Here is a 16,120-nt window from a genome sequence, read left to right as displayed (position 1 = left end):
ACATTATCATGCTTAAATTATGACCATAATGAGAATGAAGATAATGTAGTAACATGGAAATCCATGATTCAAGGGATGGGAGAAACACTGAGGAAAAAAGAAAATGAAAATAAGAGTTCAAGGAATCAAATTTAAGTGGACTGATGAGTTTTAAGTTTTTTGGATTACAGAATCTATTCATAAGGTTAAGGTGTATTTCTCAAGATTACATACCCACTACGATGTATTCAATTCATTAACTTTCAAGTATGTGTACGATTCATCTATAAACCTTGTGTATTAGGTTGTTTTATAAATTTGAAAGATTTTAGCACTTGAAGAAATACTTTTACGAAATATATTGTTAGGTGGATGCGTTTTTTCAAGATCATACTTACCAAACACATTGTATTTAGATTCAAGCCAATTTTCAAGTCATAAACGCGTGGATCGCCGAACATTTGCGTTTTTTTGTAAACCGCGCATATCAGTTTATGAAAATTCAAACATTTTTAGCTCTCGAGTTTCAATTAAAAAAAAACCCTTTTACACTAGCAATTTGTAAAATTTTAAAAATCTAAAAATTAATTGGTGAAGTGATTGAAATTAAACCGACATAACGATATCTATTAAGACAATATTTATGTCTAGATTAATGATGCAAGAGGGATGATTATGTGCAAAAGTAACATTCACATTCACATAATCAAATCATTCATATGAATCACATGAGTTAAACAAGGAAAACCAGTAATAATTCCAAGACTATAAACAGAAAAGACAGAAATATATTGCTTTGTTTTTCTTTCCATTCTTTAGAAAATATAAAATTGCCACAAAAAAAAAAAAAAAAATTATGGAATTTTCAAGTTTCAAACTGTAAGCTGTCCCGCTCACGCTCCTCTCTGTCTCTCTCTCCCCCTTATATCAAACACACACACACACACTCACTCCCTCACTCCTTCATTTCCACACATTTTCTCGGTCTCCGAGGCTGAGCCTTGTAGCTCCGACCGAGCCATTCGGACCGTCACAGGCATTGTCGGAGCTCCGACCCGACTCTATAAGCACCTCAGCTCCGATACTATTCACGGCCAAACGCAGAGACGCAAATATCATTCGTTCACATATATGCAGTCCACGTGTTCGAGCCTTGTCCTCGCCGGATTCTGACCCAAACGGCGGCGTTTTGCGGGGTGCGTACGTAGATCTGGAGGCTGGCTGGCTGTTTTGAAATTTGTCTAATGCTTTAGGTACGTTTTGGGGTGAGATTGGTGGAGAAATTAGGGTTTTTTTTTTTTTTTTTTTGGGTTGGATTTTAGGAGGTTCTTCCTTTTTCTGGTTTGGTAAAGTAAAATTTTCAGCTTGGTTTGGTAAAGAAGATGTGTCAGAGAAATTAAAATCATGGGCTCAGAACCGGGTATATATGAAGTCTCATCTAATTTTTTTTTTTTTTAGAATAAAAAAAATTAAACAGCAGCAGCAATCGACTGATTAGGGTGTTGTAGTGCAGTGGTGAGCTAAAAGCAAGTCTTGTTTGGTTATGGAATGAGATCGATCGTTTTGTCGAAGAGTCATCGATCATGATCGATTTTTGTGAAAAGGAAAACAGAACAGAGTATATAGAAGAAAGATCAGGAAATGGTTGGATTGGCAATGATAATGAGATTACAAGTATCTGATTTGTTATGCTTGTTTGCATTGAATTACACTACACTATAATTTGACTCATTCAAAAACTCGCAGGAATATATTAATTCAGTCTACAAGGCGAGAGGCCTAAGTGCTGCCAGAGATGAAGAATACAAATGCTGCCAGAGTTGAAGAGCCTACTGTTCGAATCACACGAGCACGGGCTAAAGCCTTTGCCACATCAGCAGAGGGCCTTGCCTCCTCAAAATCTCTTGTTAAACAAGGCCAAGGCCAGAAGCGAGCTCTTCCTGCAATTTCCAAACATGGGGCATCAGCTTCTCTAGTTTCCACCATCGGCTTGCAGCACAAAAGAAGGGCAGTGCTTAAGGATGTAACGAATTCAAATGTTGACTCGACTGATGATGCATCTCAACTTCAGGTACGTACAGAGATTTCAGTTCCTAATGTATATGCAAGTTTAAATTGTCAGTGAATGTCATGTATATAAACATCGATCGGATAAGTTTAATTAATGACTGTAAACATTATTTAAGCATACACAGCATCAGATATGCTCATTATTTTCCTATCCTATCAAACCAACATACATCAACCTTCAGCTGACTCGATCATGGTTTATTGGTATTGCTGCTGATAACCTGGCAAGCAGGCGAGAAGAGGGCCTGCAAAGAAGGTGAAGGTAGCCTCAAATCCAAGTGTTGCCGAAGATTTTCCAATGGCTCAGGATGACATAAAAGCAAAGTTAGCTGAGGAATTATCCAAAATAAGGGTGGCTGAACCACCAGAAAAGTTGCAAGTGAAAGAAGAGCCATTACCCCAGAGCATGTGTCATGCCTTGAGACAACATGGAGGAGCAGACCTAATACAGCATTCTATTAAATCTCCTGAACTTCAGAGGCCTCAAAACAAAGGTAGATTTGTTTATTAGAGTGCAACAGTATATGCTGTGTCATTGTAAACTTACCAACTTACACTAGCCATTCTGCATGCCTCTACTTTATAAGAGGGATACTTCCTAGGCCATGGATGGCTAATAAAACCTATACATGCCTTTTGCCCTGAGACTTCATACTGAAAAACTTGACCTTGTTATTGTTGAATCTCAGTTACATAGTTAAGAATTTGTTTTAAAGGAGACGTGAAAATTGAGTCAGCCAGCTGGTAAAGAGTTTGGCAACACTGAAATGTCCTTTGTTAAACAAGGAATATTACTGCTCCATTGCAGTAATAATCTCTAGTTTACTGACTTCTGTTTTTACGTTCATATTAGCAAATTATGATGATGTTTTGATTGGAATATGCAGAAGAATATATGGTCTGCGAGAGATTGGGATCCTCAAATGACTTGGACATCGTGGACATTGACGCAAACTTTAAAGATCCTCTAGCATGCAGCTTGTATGCCCCTGATATATACAGTAATATACGGCTTACAGAGGTTTGTGTTGCAGTCATTTACTATAGAATGAAGTTATTTAAATGTAATAAGATTCTTGCAAATTCAATTATTATTTGTATTGAGGTATGAGACAAACACAAGGTTTTCAAATATGCAATATCTGATTTCAATATGACATAATATCCAGCTTCTAATGCGATGGGGAAAGAAAAAGGACCTCTCAGATACTAACATTCTGTCCTTCATAAACATAACTGAATCTGACTTTTAGCGAAATTCTACTTCCTCAGATAGAGCGAAGACCATCAACTAATTATATGGAAAACTTGCAGCAAGATATCACTCCAAGCATGCGAGGAATTTTGATCGATTGGCTTGTGGAGGTCAGTACCCTTACATGCTCTTATCCAAATTGGTATTAAATTGCTATGATATGGCTTCCACTTGCTTGAAGGCACCCCTAATAAACTCCTCTTACTGAATAGAGACCAAGTCTTTTCCCTTAGGCTTGTTGCTTACCTGATTCAAAAGGGATTTTATCCTGGTCAAGAAACTTCATTTACTATTATGATACATATTTGAGTTCAGATATGCTTTGCTGTTAATAACTTGCGTCTCTTTCAGGTTTCTGAAGAATATAAGCTGGTTCCTGATACACTTTACCTCACTGTGAATCTCATTGATCGCTTTCTCTCACAGAACTTTGTTGAAAAGCAAAGGCTCCAGCTGCTTGGAGTCACTTGCATGTTAATTGCCTCGTAAGTGCTATAATTGGTGAATAGGTGGACTGTAGTAGTAGTAGTAGTTACATAGATAAATTTTAGGTTTTCTTTCATTAAAAAAAATAAAAAATTCTTTGTATTAATATATGTTTACTTAGGCTATTTGACGAAGTCATGCATGTGGTGTGTGTACATGTGTCAAATAAGGAGCAATAAGAATATTGTCTGAATATTGTAGCATTATATTGTTTGAGGTGTATATATATATTTAATAGCTTGAATGCACTTCATCATACTGTCATTATATCTAAATTCTTAATATGGCCTCATTCTGACACCTAAGGTGTGTTTCTTGTTATGACTTGAAGGAAGTATGAAGAAATTGTTGCACCACGAGTGGAAGAATTTTGTCTCATCACGGACAATACTTACTCAAGAGAAGAGGTATGCTCTTGGCTACATGACATGCAATTATGCAGCTCTAGGTTGCTTCAAATTAAATTCTAGTTCTATAGTTCACATGGGCATCCCCAAAGTCATGCTTGAATATTCCTCCTTTCTAATGATATCAGTACTAAGATATACTGATATGTGAAGCTCCTATTTAATTCTTGCAGGTATTAGAAATGGAGAGTGAAGTACTAAATTTCTTGCACTTCCAGTTATCTGTTCCAACCACGAAAACATTTCTTAGGTAATGCATCACCACATTTTATCCATATTGTTCACAAAAAGCCATCTCAGATGGATTTGTAAACCAATTTTTGGGTTTCAGGAGGTTTGTTCAAGCGGCACAAGCTTGTTATAAGGTATTCTAAATTGTATTTGTTGTCCCCATTTTACATTGTAATAAAATAATTGCCATACAGGAAAATGGTTGCTTTTTAATTAAACTTATATGCAGGTTCCTTGTGTTGAACTGGAGTTCTTGGCAAATTATTTAGCAGAGTTAACTATTGTTGAATATGGCTTCTTGAAGTTCCTACCTTCCGTCATCGCTGCCTCTGCTGTGCTCCTTGCCAGATGGACACTTAATCAGTCAGACCATCCATGGGTCTGTTTTTCTCCTTGTATTCAAGGTTTTCCTCTTTATTTGAATTCAAAACTGTCTGAGAAAAATGTTCATGTTTATTTCTGGCAGAACCCGACTTTAGAACATTATACCTCTTACAAAACATCAGAGCTCCACACTTCAGTTATTGCACTTGAAGATTTGCAATTGAACACCAAAGGCTGTTGCCTAAATGCCATACGTGAGAAGTATAGACACCAGAAGGTATGACTTTATATATCATAATTTGTTTCCAAGTGACCAACTTTGGGTAGAATACGTTACATTTCATTTCAGCTCAGAAAATCTGACGGTCCTTTCGTGCTTCACAAAATATAGACAAAAACAGTACTTAAATGTTAAAAAGTAATGGTTACTTTTTCATCACTGAGATTTAGGATTCTGATTTAGTTCTTCACTTGGCAGTTCAAATCTGTGGCTACCTTGATCTCTGCACAAAAGGTTGGTTCACTCTTCTGAAGATCAACAATTTGCTGACTATTCTTTAAGGCCTGAGGGCTCGAAGGCAGTATATTTAACAGTCCGGTACTTTGAGGGCAATTCAGAACTCCAAACTGAAAGTTGCATTGACTTTCCATCTAACTTTCTGTCCGTCCTTTGTTGTTAGATTTCTCATTCTGGTGCTTCCAGATCTCTGTTTGTAACATCATTGTTTAGAGTTCAGGACAGACCTAATTATGTATGTGCCTTTCGGCATAATAATTTACTAAAACTTCTCATCTCAGCACATGGGAAGTTCTAAGAGCAATATGCGCGCTGGGTTGCAAAATTGCAACAAGAAATGTAGCTCCTTCATTGTTATTGTACTCAAAACCTACATGTATGAAAAAAGAAGAAGAATAAAGACGAAAATTCTCCATCATTTCCAATCTGGTTCTATTTAGCTTGGTTTTCCCTTAGTGTAGCCTATTAATGGCATTCTATCTTGGATGACATTGACACATCTCTTCAAGGACCTCTGTCCTTGCTCCTTGGCCACTGTTTCAAAGAAACTTTTTTAATGGCCATAGTTCTTCATCGACCCCTATACCATTTCCTCCATCAAATTTTTGTTTTCCGTTAAGAGTGTTATACTTTTCTTACTCAACAGAAAAAATCACAACTTTCAATTTTTATGTTCGGGTTGGAGAAATATAATCAAGGCGAAAGTGTTTTATTTTTATTTTTTTTATCCCCCAAATTTTTAAATTTTTGAGAATTAAGAAAAAAGTATTTACAGATACTTCTCCATTTCTTTTTCAGATAAAGCTATCAAACATCAAATAAAGCTTGAATTTAGGGGAGAAGTCTCAATTTCGAGTCCCTCTAGGATGCGCCCGATGAAATAAATTTAGTGTAGCCTTGTCTATAATGGATGTATAATTTGATCCGAGAAAGAAATAGCTGATCATATCTGAGCATCGGAAAAAGATACAAGGTTACAGAGGGCAAAAAGGGATCAGCCAATTAAGCTATTAGTACAGAAAACTGTGGAATGTCACTGCATGACCCTGCCCAGAACCTTTCTGGGGATTACAGTGGAAACAAGGTTACAACTGGCTGTCAAAGGACCATCACAAAAACAAAATCCCACCCCAAACTACAGCCATTTCCATACATTTCTTCTGATTCTCCCACCGCCACCAATAAACGAGAGGATATTGAGGGAAAAAGAACGCTTGGGGATGTCATATCAGTTCATAAGTCAATTTCAGCAGGCAATTGAAGTTGCCAGACGAGTTACCAAAACAGCAGTATTTCCAGTTACCGGCTGGAGACTAGCTGCATTCTCTAACCGTTCCCATGCTTCCTTCCGCTTCTTAGCTTCCGAGCTTTGCTTTGCTTCTTCTTCCATATATTGGGCATGGATGGAGAGGAAGAGCTGATCATCCATCTCCACAAACATCTTTCTAACATTAAGAGTTAAGTTGAGTACTGCTTGGTTCCAGTGGTTATTGGCATTCTTCTCCAAGGCTGGTAAAATGATGGGCAGAATGACTTGACGATTATGTGCAATTAAGTTGACAATGTGGTCATTGTTCCAAAAGAAGAGCGCTCTTTCAGACACCTGTAACAATTAAGAATACATAAACTGAAAATTCTTTTCAAGGGAATAAGCTTTGACCAAGTTTGAAGCATTCCAAAATGCTGACTTTTTGGCATTAGTCCTGCTCTACTTGTTACCGACATTAAAGTTCTACTTGATGTGAACACAATCCTCATAATCCTTTAAAGTTCCACAAACACATGAAGCGATCATAAATTCCTTAACAAACTGTATTAGATTCCGAAAGATTATATAACTAGTAAGTGCAAACTCTAATTGAGCATATATTCCATCGAAGGAGAAACAAACATAACATTATACTATTGTAGACAGGTTGAAGGGAAAAATTACCTGGAAGTGGAAACTGTTAATGCAGGATGCGATCCGGCAGAACAAAGGGACCATAACCTTTTGAAATTCCACCATGTTAACTGCCTCCAAAATCTCTTCCAACTCACCCAAGAACATCACCTCTTTCTGACTACTTGTTATCGGCCAGTATTTCAACAAACCCTTTATAACAACACTTGCCAACTTGGGCTCCTTCTCTATAAACTGCGTGACACAGTATGACAACTGCTGAAAATAAGACCCCAGATTCTTTGGCTTATGCAGGGGAATCAAAACCCTCCACAAGAATATCCTGTGCTCCTCTTTCAACGGCAATGCAAACCCACTAATGATACTCCCAAATATCTCCAGAAGCTCGGCAATCCCATTATGTCTCTCAGTCTCAAACAAAAACTTGTAAAATATGTTGTTGATCGACTTGCGAATAAACGGCCTATGAACCATGAACTTGCCATAAATCCTATGCAGAATGGTCTTCAAGCAGTCCCTCTCCCGAGGGTCCTCGGAATCAAACAACTCGAGCAATCTCAAAATAAAGGCATGGTCTATATACTTCTTTGCGACTTTGGCATCCAAACACGAAGAAGTAACAAACTTGAGCAGCAATTCATACACAATTTGCAAATGTGGCCAGGCAGGATCAAAGGTTGGCTCATCATCCTCGTTCTCTCCACCACCCGAATTCGATCGATAATTAGGCGGGAAAACTCTAAACAAGTTAATAGCGCACATTCTACAGGTGGCCAGAATAGCAGGCTCACTAAATTTCATGGAGGCAGATGACACAAATTCCACAAGTTCAAGCAATGTCTGTCTTTTCACATCTTTCTCAATCGAATTCTTAGTTGGGTCTGTGAAATCAAATGTGACACAGCAAAGACTCACCTTGCTCACGAAGAGGTTCATCTTTTCGGAACCCGGCACGTCCTTGAAGGGCACCAAGGGCTCGATTCCGGCCACCACGCTCGCCGGGAACACCGCCGAGGACATGCGTTTTGGGCCGCTGGGCCGCTGCTGGGCCTGGCCCGAATTGTTGTTATTACTACCACCACCATTACCATTGGATCGAGGCGTCCCCGTCCCGCCGCCGCTCAGGCCCGACGGGCCGGTCCGGGAGCTGGACCTGGGCGTGCTGGTGCGCGGCGACTCGGGCCGGTCGCCGGAGTCGCCTTTAACGGCTTTCCGGGGGAGTCTGCTCAGGAATTGCTTCAGCATTGTGGAGGAATTCTTGAAATATCAAACCAAAGATGGAAGGCTTTCAGATCAAACCCATATGAATTGTTGCGAAACCCTAACCTAGATCTGGGCCAAAAAACACACAAGCAATGTGGGAGATTTTGCAAGTGATGGAGAGGTGAAGATTCGAAATTAACAAGGGCATTGATGAAATTTCAGATCTTGAGAAAACACCTAGATTTTGATGAATAAAAACAACCAAAGATATGCCTAGCTCACCAATCAAACATGAAACTTCTCAATAAATTTGGAAAGGGAGAGGAAGAGGAGATATAAATGTACATGTGGGGGGAGAGAGAGAGAGAGAGAGAGAGAGAGAAGGTGGGTTATTTCATACAGGGATTATTGCAAAGGTTTGAATCTGAAAGGCATGAAGGAGATTTTGCAACTGAGAGAGGCAAACAAAAAAGAGACAGAATTTCAGAGATGGAGATCTAAGGAGAGTCTTTATTGTTTTGTTATTATGGGTTGTGCAGGGTGATCTCCATGAAAGAGAAATGAAATTGACCCATCTTTGGTTTTTTACTGTTTTTTTTTTTTTCCCTCTCTGTGTTTGGGATCCACGGTGGACGAGAAAATGGTGGCGGTTTATCGGACAATGCAGGGTGTTTCTTTAGGACAGTGGTGTCAATGAAGACAAATTGGGTGTAATTTTTTTTTTTTTTGACATGATATTATTTATCCCCATTATTATTTGGTCGGTGAAAATGGGTTTTGCCATTTTGTGTGAGCTGGGTGATTAGATTGATGGAAAGGTACCACGTAAGATAGAATGGTAGATTCCTTTGTGCTCTTTTGACAGGCAAAGTGTTCAATTTGTAGATCACAATGTGTTTGATAAAAAAAAAAAAAATAGGTGGGATTTTGAAATGCTTTGTGATATAATAGAGATTGGTGACGTGTAAATGCTTTGTGATATAATAGAGATTGGTGATGTGTAAAAGATCAAAGATCTTTAAAAAACTTAAGTTGTTTGCTTTTTGTTGGCGAAAATTTGAAGAATTTGGGTTGGAGATATTATGGGATTGACAATTTTCATTCATCAAATTTATCAATTATCCTTGCTTTTTATGAGATGTATGTTCGTTCGGAATTGACACACTCACGAAATTAGAGAAAAATAAAAAGTAATGTCATTTGCACATCTCAAAATACTATTTACACATGTTTAATTTTTAAGAAAATCATGCTTTAGGGTTTAGGGTCTAGGACATCAATCAATATGAGAACTAAGGTAAGAAACAGGGAGCGCTGGAGGTGTTTTCTTCTCTACCACAACCCGGCAACAAATTCATATGCAAGTTGTTTTGGTTCTTAATTAATGGAATCATCATATTTTCATTATAACAGAGAAGATAAAAGATCTGAATAAGCAAAAATGAAAAATTCAAATGCAGTTGCAAATATATACCAAAACCTCTCACTCGTGGACCTAGAAGTTCAAACAAATGTGGGACTATATAGCATAGAAAGATTATGTAAAGGAACAATTTCTAAATTTCAATTTCATGTCTTTATTCAAATTCTTCACGCGTTTAATTTTCTTACCCTTATTTGTTCCCTCCCTAGCAAAACATTGGGAATTTTGACTCCAAGCAATTTTGATTGAATGAGTGAACACATATGCAAGATTGCAAGTTGTCTTTTTTTTTTTTTTTTTTTTTTCTGGTCTGAAGTTGTCTTATTAGATCTTGCAAGTTGTTTTAAGAATGAGGGGACTGCTAAGGTGGCAGTTTTTGAGTTTGGATACTTGATTTTTCTTCTTCTTTGATAGAGAAGTTGGAGGATGAAAAATTTGAGAGTAGTTTAGGAAGTATGGGTAGTGTTTTTAGTAAAGCTTAGGATGATAATTTCCTTTTTATAAGTGGTGTATTGAAAATAAGATGTGTAATAAGTATTTAGCAATGTGTGTGTATAATTTCTCAAGAATAAATTTAAATAAAACAAATTCACCCATTAAGTTGTAAATTTAGTGTATACTAATTAGTAACTACGTACATTGAAACAAACAAATATGAACTCCCTTGAATCAAAATTAAAATGCACAAATAAACAAGTATATGATTTTGTGAGTCTAGGGTACTAAAATTTATTTGTGGGAGAATTGATCTTATTATTTATCTCACATTGTCATTTTAGTTTCACATTCATTTTGATTTTGATGCGTGGTTCACTTGCGAATCCTAGTTCGCGTTGATGTGAAGTAACGAATCACAACTTATCATTTTGAGTTTTATCGTTCAAGGATAAAGTTTAGGTTTACTAGTATCACGAGTTAAGAGACAAAATACGAGGTTCAATAGTTTTTTAGACTTATATTTAAGTGTTCAACTTGAATGAATTCAATCCCAAGTTGAAAATATTACATTTTTTTTTTTGAAAAGTGAATTCATTGAAACTTTAACGATTACAATCGTTTAGAATGACATCCCGAAAAATCTTGGGAGCAGACACAAGCCACAAATGACTTAATGCTAGAGCTAATCTAGAACAAACTAGAAGGTGTACTGCACCAACAGGTTGTTCATGTACAATAAAATACTGCTGTGAATCACTTATAGAGGAACTAACAAATAACTGAGGGTAAATTCCCAGCCTCCTCAAGATAATTACCAATAATGAGACCATTGCCACGCCAGTTGAAAATATTACATTGGTTGTGATCGAGTTGGTAAGTTGTAACGAGATTCGTGTTTATAGGCTTGCTCGAAATATGTCTTTAAAGTAGTATTCTTTTAAATAATAATATCGATTATTCGATAGTATTTCATATATTTTAGCTGCACCTAATTAATCTCACCAAACCAAGATCAAATAAAATAATAATGTGTGTATGAAATTAATGTTGTTATGCATGGGTCATATGTATGGTGTTGTTTCCGTATACAATGCTCCTTTGACATTTCGCTCAAGATGGCAGCAAGTAAAAGCTTCAAGGAGGAGAAGGACCTTGGAGGCGGGGTTTAGTAATTGCCGACAACCCCCGAGGAGGGCAGGTGTGACACTCAATAGAGTCGAGGGGCCAAACTGATATTTGCAAAAAAGAAGCTCTCACGGAAATCGAAGCCTTCTGATATTTGCCAAAAAAGCCCAAAGGGCCTAAAAATTCCTGAAGAGATAAAAGGCTCTAATTATAAAATAAAATAATAATAATAATAAATAAAAAGGAAAATTCTTTACCTCAAGAAGGGTGCAAAGCTGACTCCAATTCCTCTCCCTCCAACAAAACCCCACCCAAAAAATCTTGAGAGAAAAAAGAAATCACTCATCATCAAATCAAATCAATCTGGTACTTGACCTTCGTCTGTGCTTCAATCTGGTACTGTCTCTCTTTCCCCTGCTCTCTCTCTCTCTCTCTCTCTCTAGATATATTTATAGACGTATATGTATATGCCGATTGGAAACGATTAATTTATTGCTTAAAAGATGGGGTCTCTGGGTTTAGGGGATGAAATCTGAAACTGGGTTTGCCTTGTTTTGGATTCTTTGAGTGTGGGAGGGATTGTTTAATCTATGCGCGTTTGAATTTTGGGTTTTTATATTTTTATTGGTATTATCATTATAACATATGGTATTTATCGACGGCTGAACTGAGATATTGGGAATTTGTTGGGTTTTTGATTGTAAAGAAAAAAAAGGGTGAACTGATTTTGCTGCCCAGAAACTCCAGAGTAAGTGTTTCAAAGCTTGCACCGTGGAGATGGATGTAGAGTGTTCAAATTACCAGATGTGCAAATTGGGGTTTTGGTTTGATGAGCTATATGATTTATTGCTTAGCTGTGCTTGATATGACTATTTGTTGTTTTAACCAAGTTCTTGATCGGAGGATTGTTGTTTTCACCGGTTCAGTAATACAAGTCCAGACATTGTTCTTTACCCTTTACATCTCTGCTTTATACTTTTTCCTATTGGAACTTATGAGTATGTGATTGATATGAGTCTGATATGATTGATTTTTCTTTCAAGCAGGATGGAAATTGTTAAGTTATCTACCTCTCTTGGTACGGCGTGATTCATGTTGGTTGATTCGACTTGATAGGTTTTTAGGACAACAGTGAAATTTTGTTGGCACGCTTAGAAGAGGAACATAAAGGCCAGTTCTTCTTCTTCTTCTGCAGTCAGTTCTATGCTTTCTTTACCGTCCCTTTGCGTTGGCGGACTTAGATGGATGTTGGCTCATTGAAGCTTCAACTTGAAAGTCAAACTTACACGACCCCGTTGTTAATGGAGCAATCTCGACCAGAAAATATTGCAAGCAACGAGCACATTATTGACATAGCTGGGAGTGAGCATGCCTCCTCATCTAGCTTGCCTCATGGTACATCTTTAAATGGCCTAAATGCCACACAGCAAGACAGACCTTCAACTAGTCCACGGGCACCCGTATCCCAACCTTCAATCTTTTCTTCTAATGGATCAAACTCTAGAAACACTTCAGTGGCAAGGAGAGGAGAGACTCGTCGCCGCAGAAGTCCGTTGAATTCTGGAATATGGATATCTATTGAACTGGTTCTTACTGTGAGCCAAATCGTTGCATCTATTGTCGTTTTGTCTTTATCAAGGAATGAACATCCACGCACTCCATTGTTTGCATGGATTGTTGGTTATGCATCTGGATGTGTTGCTACTCTTCCTCTTCTTTATTGGCGCTATCGTCATCGCAACCAGGTCTCAGAACAAGATTCTGTTCAAGCTCGTCAGAATTCTCAGCTATCAGCAAGACCATTTTCACTCTCTCTATCTAGGGCTTCAGAAGGAGAAGATCTTCAGACTGCCACTGCAACCCATAGAAGCAATCAAGGTTCGGCAGTACTAAGCAGAAGGTGAGTTACTTGTTTTGGGGGCATTATGCTTTCATGAAATGCTACATACTTTTCTCGTTTGACATATATTTTCCATCTTGGGATTCTCTTCATAAGTTGCGTGATGACTAAGAGCAGGCTCCTTTTTAATTTTTTAATTTTCTTTCCCTTGTATTCCAAACGCAGAGTGAAGCTCCATGTATATTATACTATGGACTCTGCATATTTGGTTTTCCTATACGCTAGAATCTAAGGCTGTAATTTTGGCGGTGCACAAAAGTATATTACATCAACTATGGTTTAGAAGTCTCTGAAGTGTACCAATGTGCTTGCTTTAGTGATTCTGTTGGATTGTTATGCACATACTAGCCCTCTGCACTTGAGATCAAGAAACTTATCTATTCAATCCCTTTTCTACACAAAAAGAGTGTCATTGAACCTCCTTAAGGTGCACACACTCTGGTCATCTTTGAAGGTGTGTGCTGTTCACTGCAAAGGCTTGCATTTGTTTTTCATCGTCCCTTCGCAGTCTTGTAAGAGACCAACAGTTGGTGCATATTACTTATAAAAGGTTAATGGGAAGATGGTTTATTTTGAGTGCATTTGTTTCTGGAGTTGCAGGTGCCGGCAGTATTTTTGAGTGCTTTTTCTTTCCAAAGGTTTCTTGTTTTTTCATTATGAGGTTCTCTACGTGTTGAAATTGTTTGTTCATGAGAAGTGTATATATAACATGCTAGGTTTTCCATATCAAGAAGGTCACTGGTGTTGCAAGTTTAATAGGGAAGGTAAAGAGTAACTGACAATTTAGATCTGTTTTGCTTAACAGACTCAAAGTACTTGTGGAATACTTCAAGATGGCGTTGGATTGTTTCTTTGCGGTTTGGTTCGTGGTTGGCAATGTTTGGATATTTGGAGGACACTCATCTGCGAATGATGCACCTAACCAGTACAGGTATTTTTGGTCAATCTGATTATTTCAATGTAAACACCCCCCAAATTTTCGACGTTTTCAAAGGTGGGGAAGTCATAACAGCTTTTCTCTATGCAGGTTATGTATAGTATTTCTGACATTTAGCTGTATCGGATACGCCATGCCTTTCATTTTATGTGCAACAATCTGCTGCTGTCTTCCCTGTATAATATCAGTTCTTGGGTTTCGAGAAGATCTGACACAGGCACGAGGAGCAACGCCTGAATCAATTAATGCTCTCCCAACATACAAATTCAAGTTGAAGAAAAACAGAAATGGTGATAACAGTGAAGGTGTTGTGGCTGCAGGAACTGAGAAGGAGCGGGTGATTTCTGGAGAGGATGCGGTATGTATGATCTTACAAACTTGCATAATAAATTTAGGACCTATGCCTGTCTAGTGACGAATGACTGAATGAGTAAGGAATGCATCGGGGAATGCCTAATAAGACAAAAGAAACTATATGCTTAACAGACACTTGGAGTAGGTAGATACTTCTTTAATTTATACCACAACCATTTGAGACCTGCTTCATCTGGTACTCCACTCACAAACTTAGGTAGAGGGTGTTTTGATGCTACATTTTTCCCAAAATCTGTTCCTCTGGTATGCTTGTGAAAACTCTTCAGCAGTTCCTTTATATGATTGCATAACAGAAGTGTTTCTTTCTTTTCTTTTTTTATTGAGTCTTAGTCTAGTTATTATGTACTTGACATTACTAATAGTATTGTAAAATTGAACAGGTTTGTTGCATCTGCTTGGCAAAGTATGCAAACAATGACGAGCTGAGAGAGTTGCCATGTTCTCATTTTTTCCACAAGGATTGTGTGGATAAGTGGTTGAAGATCAATGCGTCTTGTCCTCTTTGCAAGAGTGAGGTTGGTGAGAGCCTTTTAGGTTCTCTCTCCTCGATCAATGGCAGTCAGCAACGGAGTGATAGCAGGGTGGGCAATGAAGTGGCTGAGGTCAACACTGTGTTTTAGGCAGTGAACGTCTATTCACCTCTGTGACTTGGGAGTATATCTATGCAAGAATTCTCTTTCGAGATGGATGGCTGATTGTCCGAGTTTTCAACCATTCCAGTCTTTTATCTTTTATCTTGGGTCGGAGGCAACTTGGTAGAGACATCATGCACAGGCAATTGCCTTTTCGTGAGGCTTTGACAGTGTTAAATGGGTATATGGTGCTCTAGTTTGTTGATGGTGTAATTAAAAGTTACTTTTGCATTGCAACAACACATGCATGTAAAGATCAGATTCAGGGTTGTTCCAGAATTGTTAGAGATTATTGTTAGAGATAATAATATATGGATTTTTGTTTATATTTACCTTCTCTTTTCGTCTCCTCTCATTAACAGATAAAATCAAAGTTGATACCATACAAGGACCTCGATCACTTTTTCCTGATACAAAAATAATTTTTCTTCTTATACTTGTTCGGAGTTAATTGTTGTGAACTGATGCATTCAAATAGTTCATATTTTTAGTACTAAATTTATAATATCCAAGGAAGCATGAAAATAAGTAAATAAACTGTGGCCTGTCAGTTAGTTAGTTTTAGTTTAATTGTTGTGAACTGATGCGTTCAATTAATGGTTCATATTTTTAGTACTATTTATAATATCCAAGGAAGCATGAAAATAAGAAAATAAACTGTGGCCTATCGGTTAGTTAGTTTTAGTTTGATATTTGAAGATTCATAGATTGGGTTAGATCGGTTTTGATTTTAAACCATCTCTATACTAAAATGTAGCCTATCGGTTAGTTAGTTTTAGTTTGATATTTGAAGATTCACAGATTGGGTTAGATCGGTTTTGATTTTAAACCATCTCTATACTAAACTGTGGCCTATCAGTTAGTTAGTTTTAGTTTGATATTTGAAGATCACAGATTGGGTTAGATTGGTTTTGA

At 37.6% G+C, this 16,120-nt stretch overlaps 3 protein-coding genes across 5 annotated transcripts; 2 read left to right on the top strand and 1 right to left on the bottom strand.

The window, feature by feature from the left end:
- Window positions 1-919: 919 nt before the first annotated feature.
- Window positions 920-5,687, top strand: LOC112173352 (cyclin-A2-2). 3 transcript variants are annotated; one of them, XM_040509269.1, is made up of 12 exons: window positions 920-1,175; window positions 1,726-2,050; window positions 2,282-2,543; window positions 2,937-3,070; window positions 3,322-3,414; window positions 3,656-3,789; window positions 4,122-4,197; window positions 4,371-4,447; window positions 4,529-4,562; window positions 4,658-4,807; window positions 4,895-5,029; window positions 5,231-5,687. In XM_040509269.1, exons 2-12 carry the CDS (start codon window positions 1,775-1,777, stop codon window positions 5,282-5,284), a joined length of 1,425 nt encoding a protein of 474 aa, XP_040365203.1. In that variant the 5' UTR covers window positions 920-1,175; window positions 1,726-1,774; the 3' UTR covers window positions 5,285-5,687. The 3 variants fall into 3 exon arrangements, with proteins under 3 accessions (XP_040365203.1, XP_040365204.1, XP_024166732.1); XM_040509270.1 differs by having other exon boundaries at window positions 920-1,232; window positions 3,364-3,414; XM_024310964.2 differs by having other exon boundaries at window positions 920-1,232.
- Window positions 5,688-6,187: 500 nt separating this feature from the next.
- On the bottom strand, window positions 6,188-8,955 carry LOC112173782 (serine/threonine protein phosphatase 2A 57 kDa regulatory subunit B' kappa isoform). The gene is made up of 2 exons (XM_024311463.2): window positions 7,203-8,955; window positions 6,188-6,872 (listed from the first exon to the last, which is right to left on the bottom strand). The coding sequence occupies exons 1-2, from the start codon at window positions 8,415-8,417 to the stop codon at window positions 6,516-6,518; spliced, it is 1,572 nt and encodes a 523-aa protein (XP_024167231.1). The 5' UTR covers window positions 8,418-8,955; the 3' UTR covers window positions 6,188-6,515.
- Window positions 8,956-11,596: 2,641 nt separating this feature from the next.
- LOC112172118 (E3 ubiquitin-protein ligase At1g63170) lies at window positions 11,597-15,554 on the top strand. Its single transcript, XM_024309308.2, has 5 exons — window positions 11,597-11,757; window positions 12,408-13,261; window positions 14,067-14,192; window positions 14,289-14,556; window positions 14,954-15,554. The coding sequence occupies exons 2-5, from the start codon at window positions 12,603-12,605 to the stop codon at window positions 15,191-15,193; spliced, it is 1,293 nt and encodes a 430-aa protein (XP_024165076.1). The 5' UTR covers window positions 11,597-11,757; window positions 12,408-12,602; the 3' UTR covers window positions 15,194-15,554.
- Window positions 15,555-16,120: the final 566 nt, after the last annotated feature.

The sequence above is a fragment of the Rosa chinensis genome, chromosome 6, assembly GCF_002994745.2.
Source record: "Rosa chinensis cultivar Old Blush chromosome 6, RchiOBHm-V2, whole genome shotgun sequence".
In the NCBI taxonomy this organism is placed as follows: domain Eukaryota; kingdom Viridiplantae; phylum Streptophyta; class Magnoliopsida; order Rosales; family Rosaceae; genus Rosa; species Rosa chinensis.
This window is presented reverse-complemented; position numbering and strand designations above follow the sequence as displayed.

Coding starts and splice junctions, on each gene's coding strand:
- LOC112173352 (XM_040509269.1), top strand. CDS start 1,775: ATGAAGAATACAAATGCTGCCAGAGTTGAAGAGCCTACTGTTCGAATC. Junction 3,415..3,655: donor TGATCGATTGGCTTGTGGAG/GTCAGTACCCTT, acceptor CGTCTCTTTCAG/GTTTCTGAAGAATATAAGCT. Junction 4,808..4,894: donor ATCAGTCAGACCATCCATGG/GTCTGTTTTTCT, acceptor TATTTCTGGCAG/AACCCGACTTTAGAACATTA.
- LOC112173782 (XM_024311463.2), bottom strand. CDS start 8,417: ATGCTGAAGCAATTCCTGAGCAGACTCCCCCGGAAAGCCGTTAAAGGC. Junction 6,873..7,202: donor TTAACAGTTTCCACTTCCAG/GTAATTTTTCCC, acceptor TAATTGTTACAG/GTGTCTGAAAGAGCGCTCTT.
- LOC112172118 (XM_024309308.2), top strand. CDS start 12,603: ATGGATGTTGGCTCATTGAAGCTTCAACTTGAAAGTCAAACTTACACG. Junction 13,262..14,066: donor TCGGCAGTACTAAGCAGAAG/GTGAGTTACTTG, acceptor TTTGCTTAACAG/ACTCAAAGTACTTGTGGAAT. Junction 14,193..14,288: donor GATGCACCTAACCAGTACAG/GTATTTTTGGTC, acceptor TTCTCTATGCAG/GTTATGTATAGTATTTCTGA.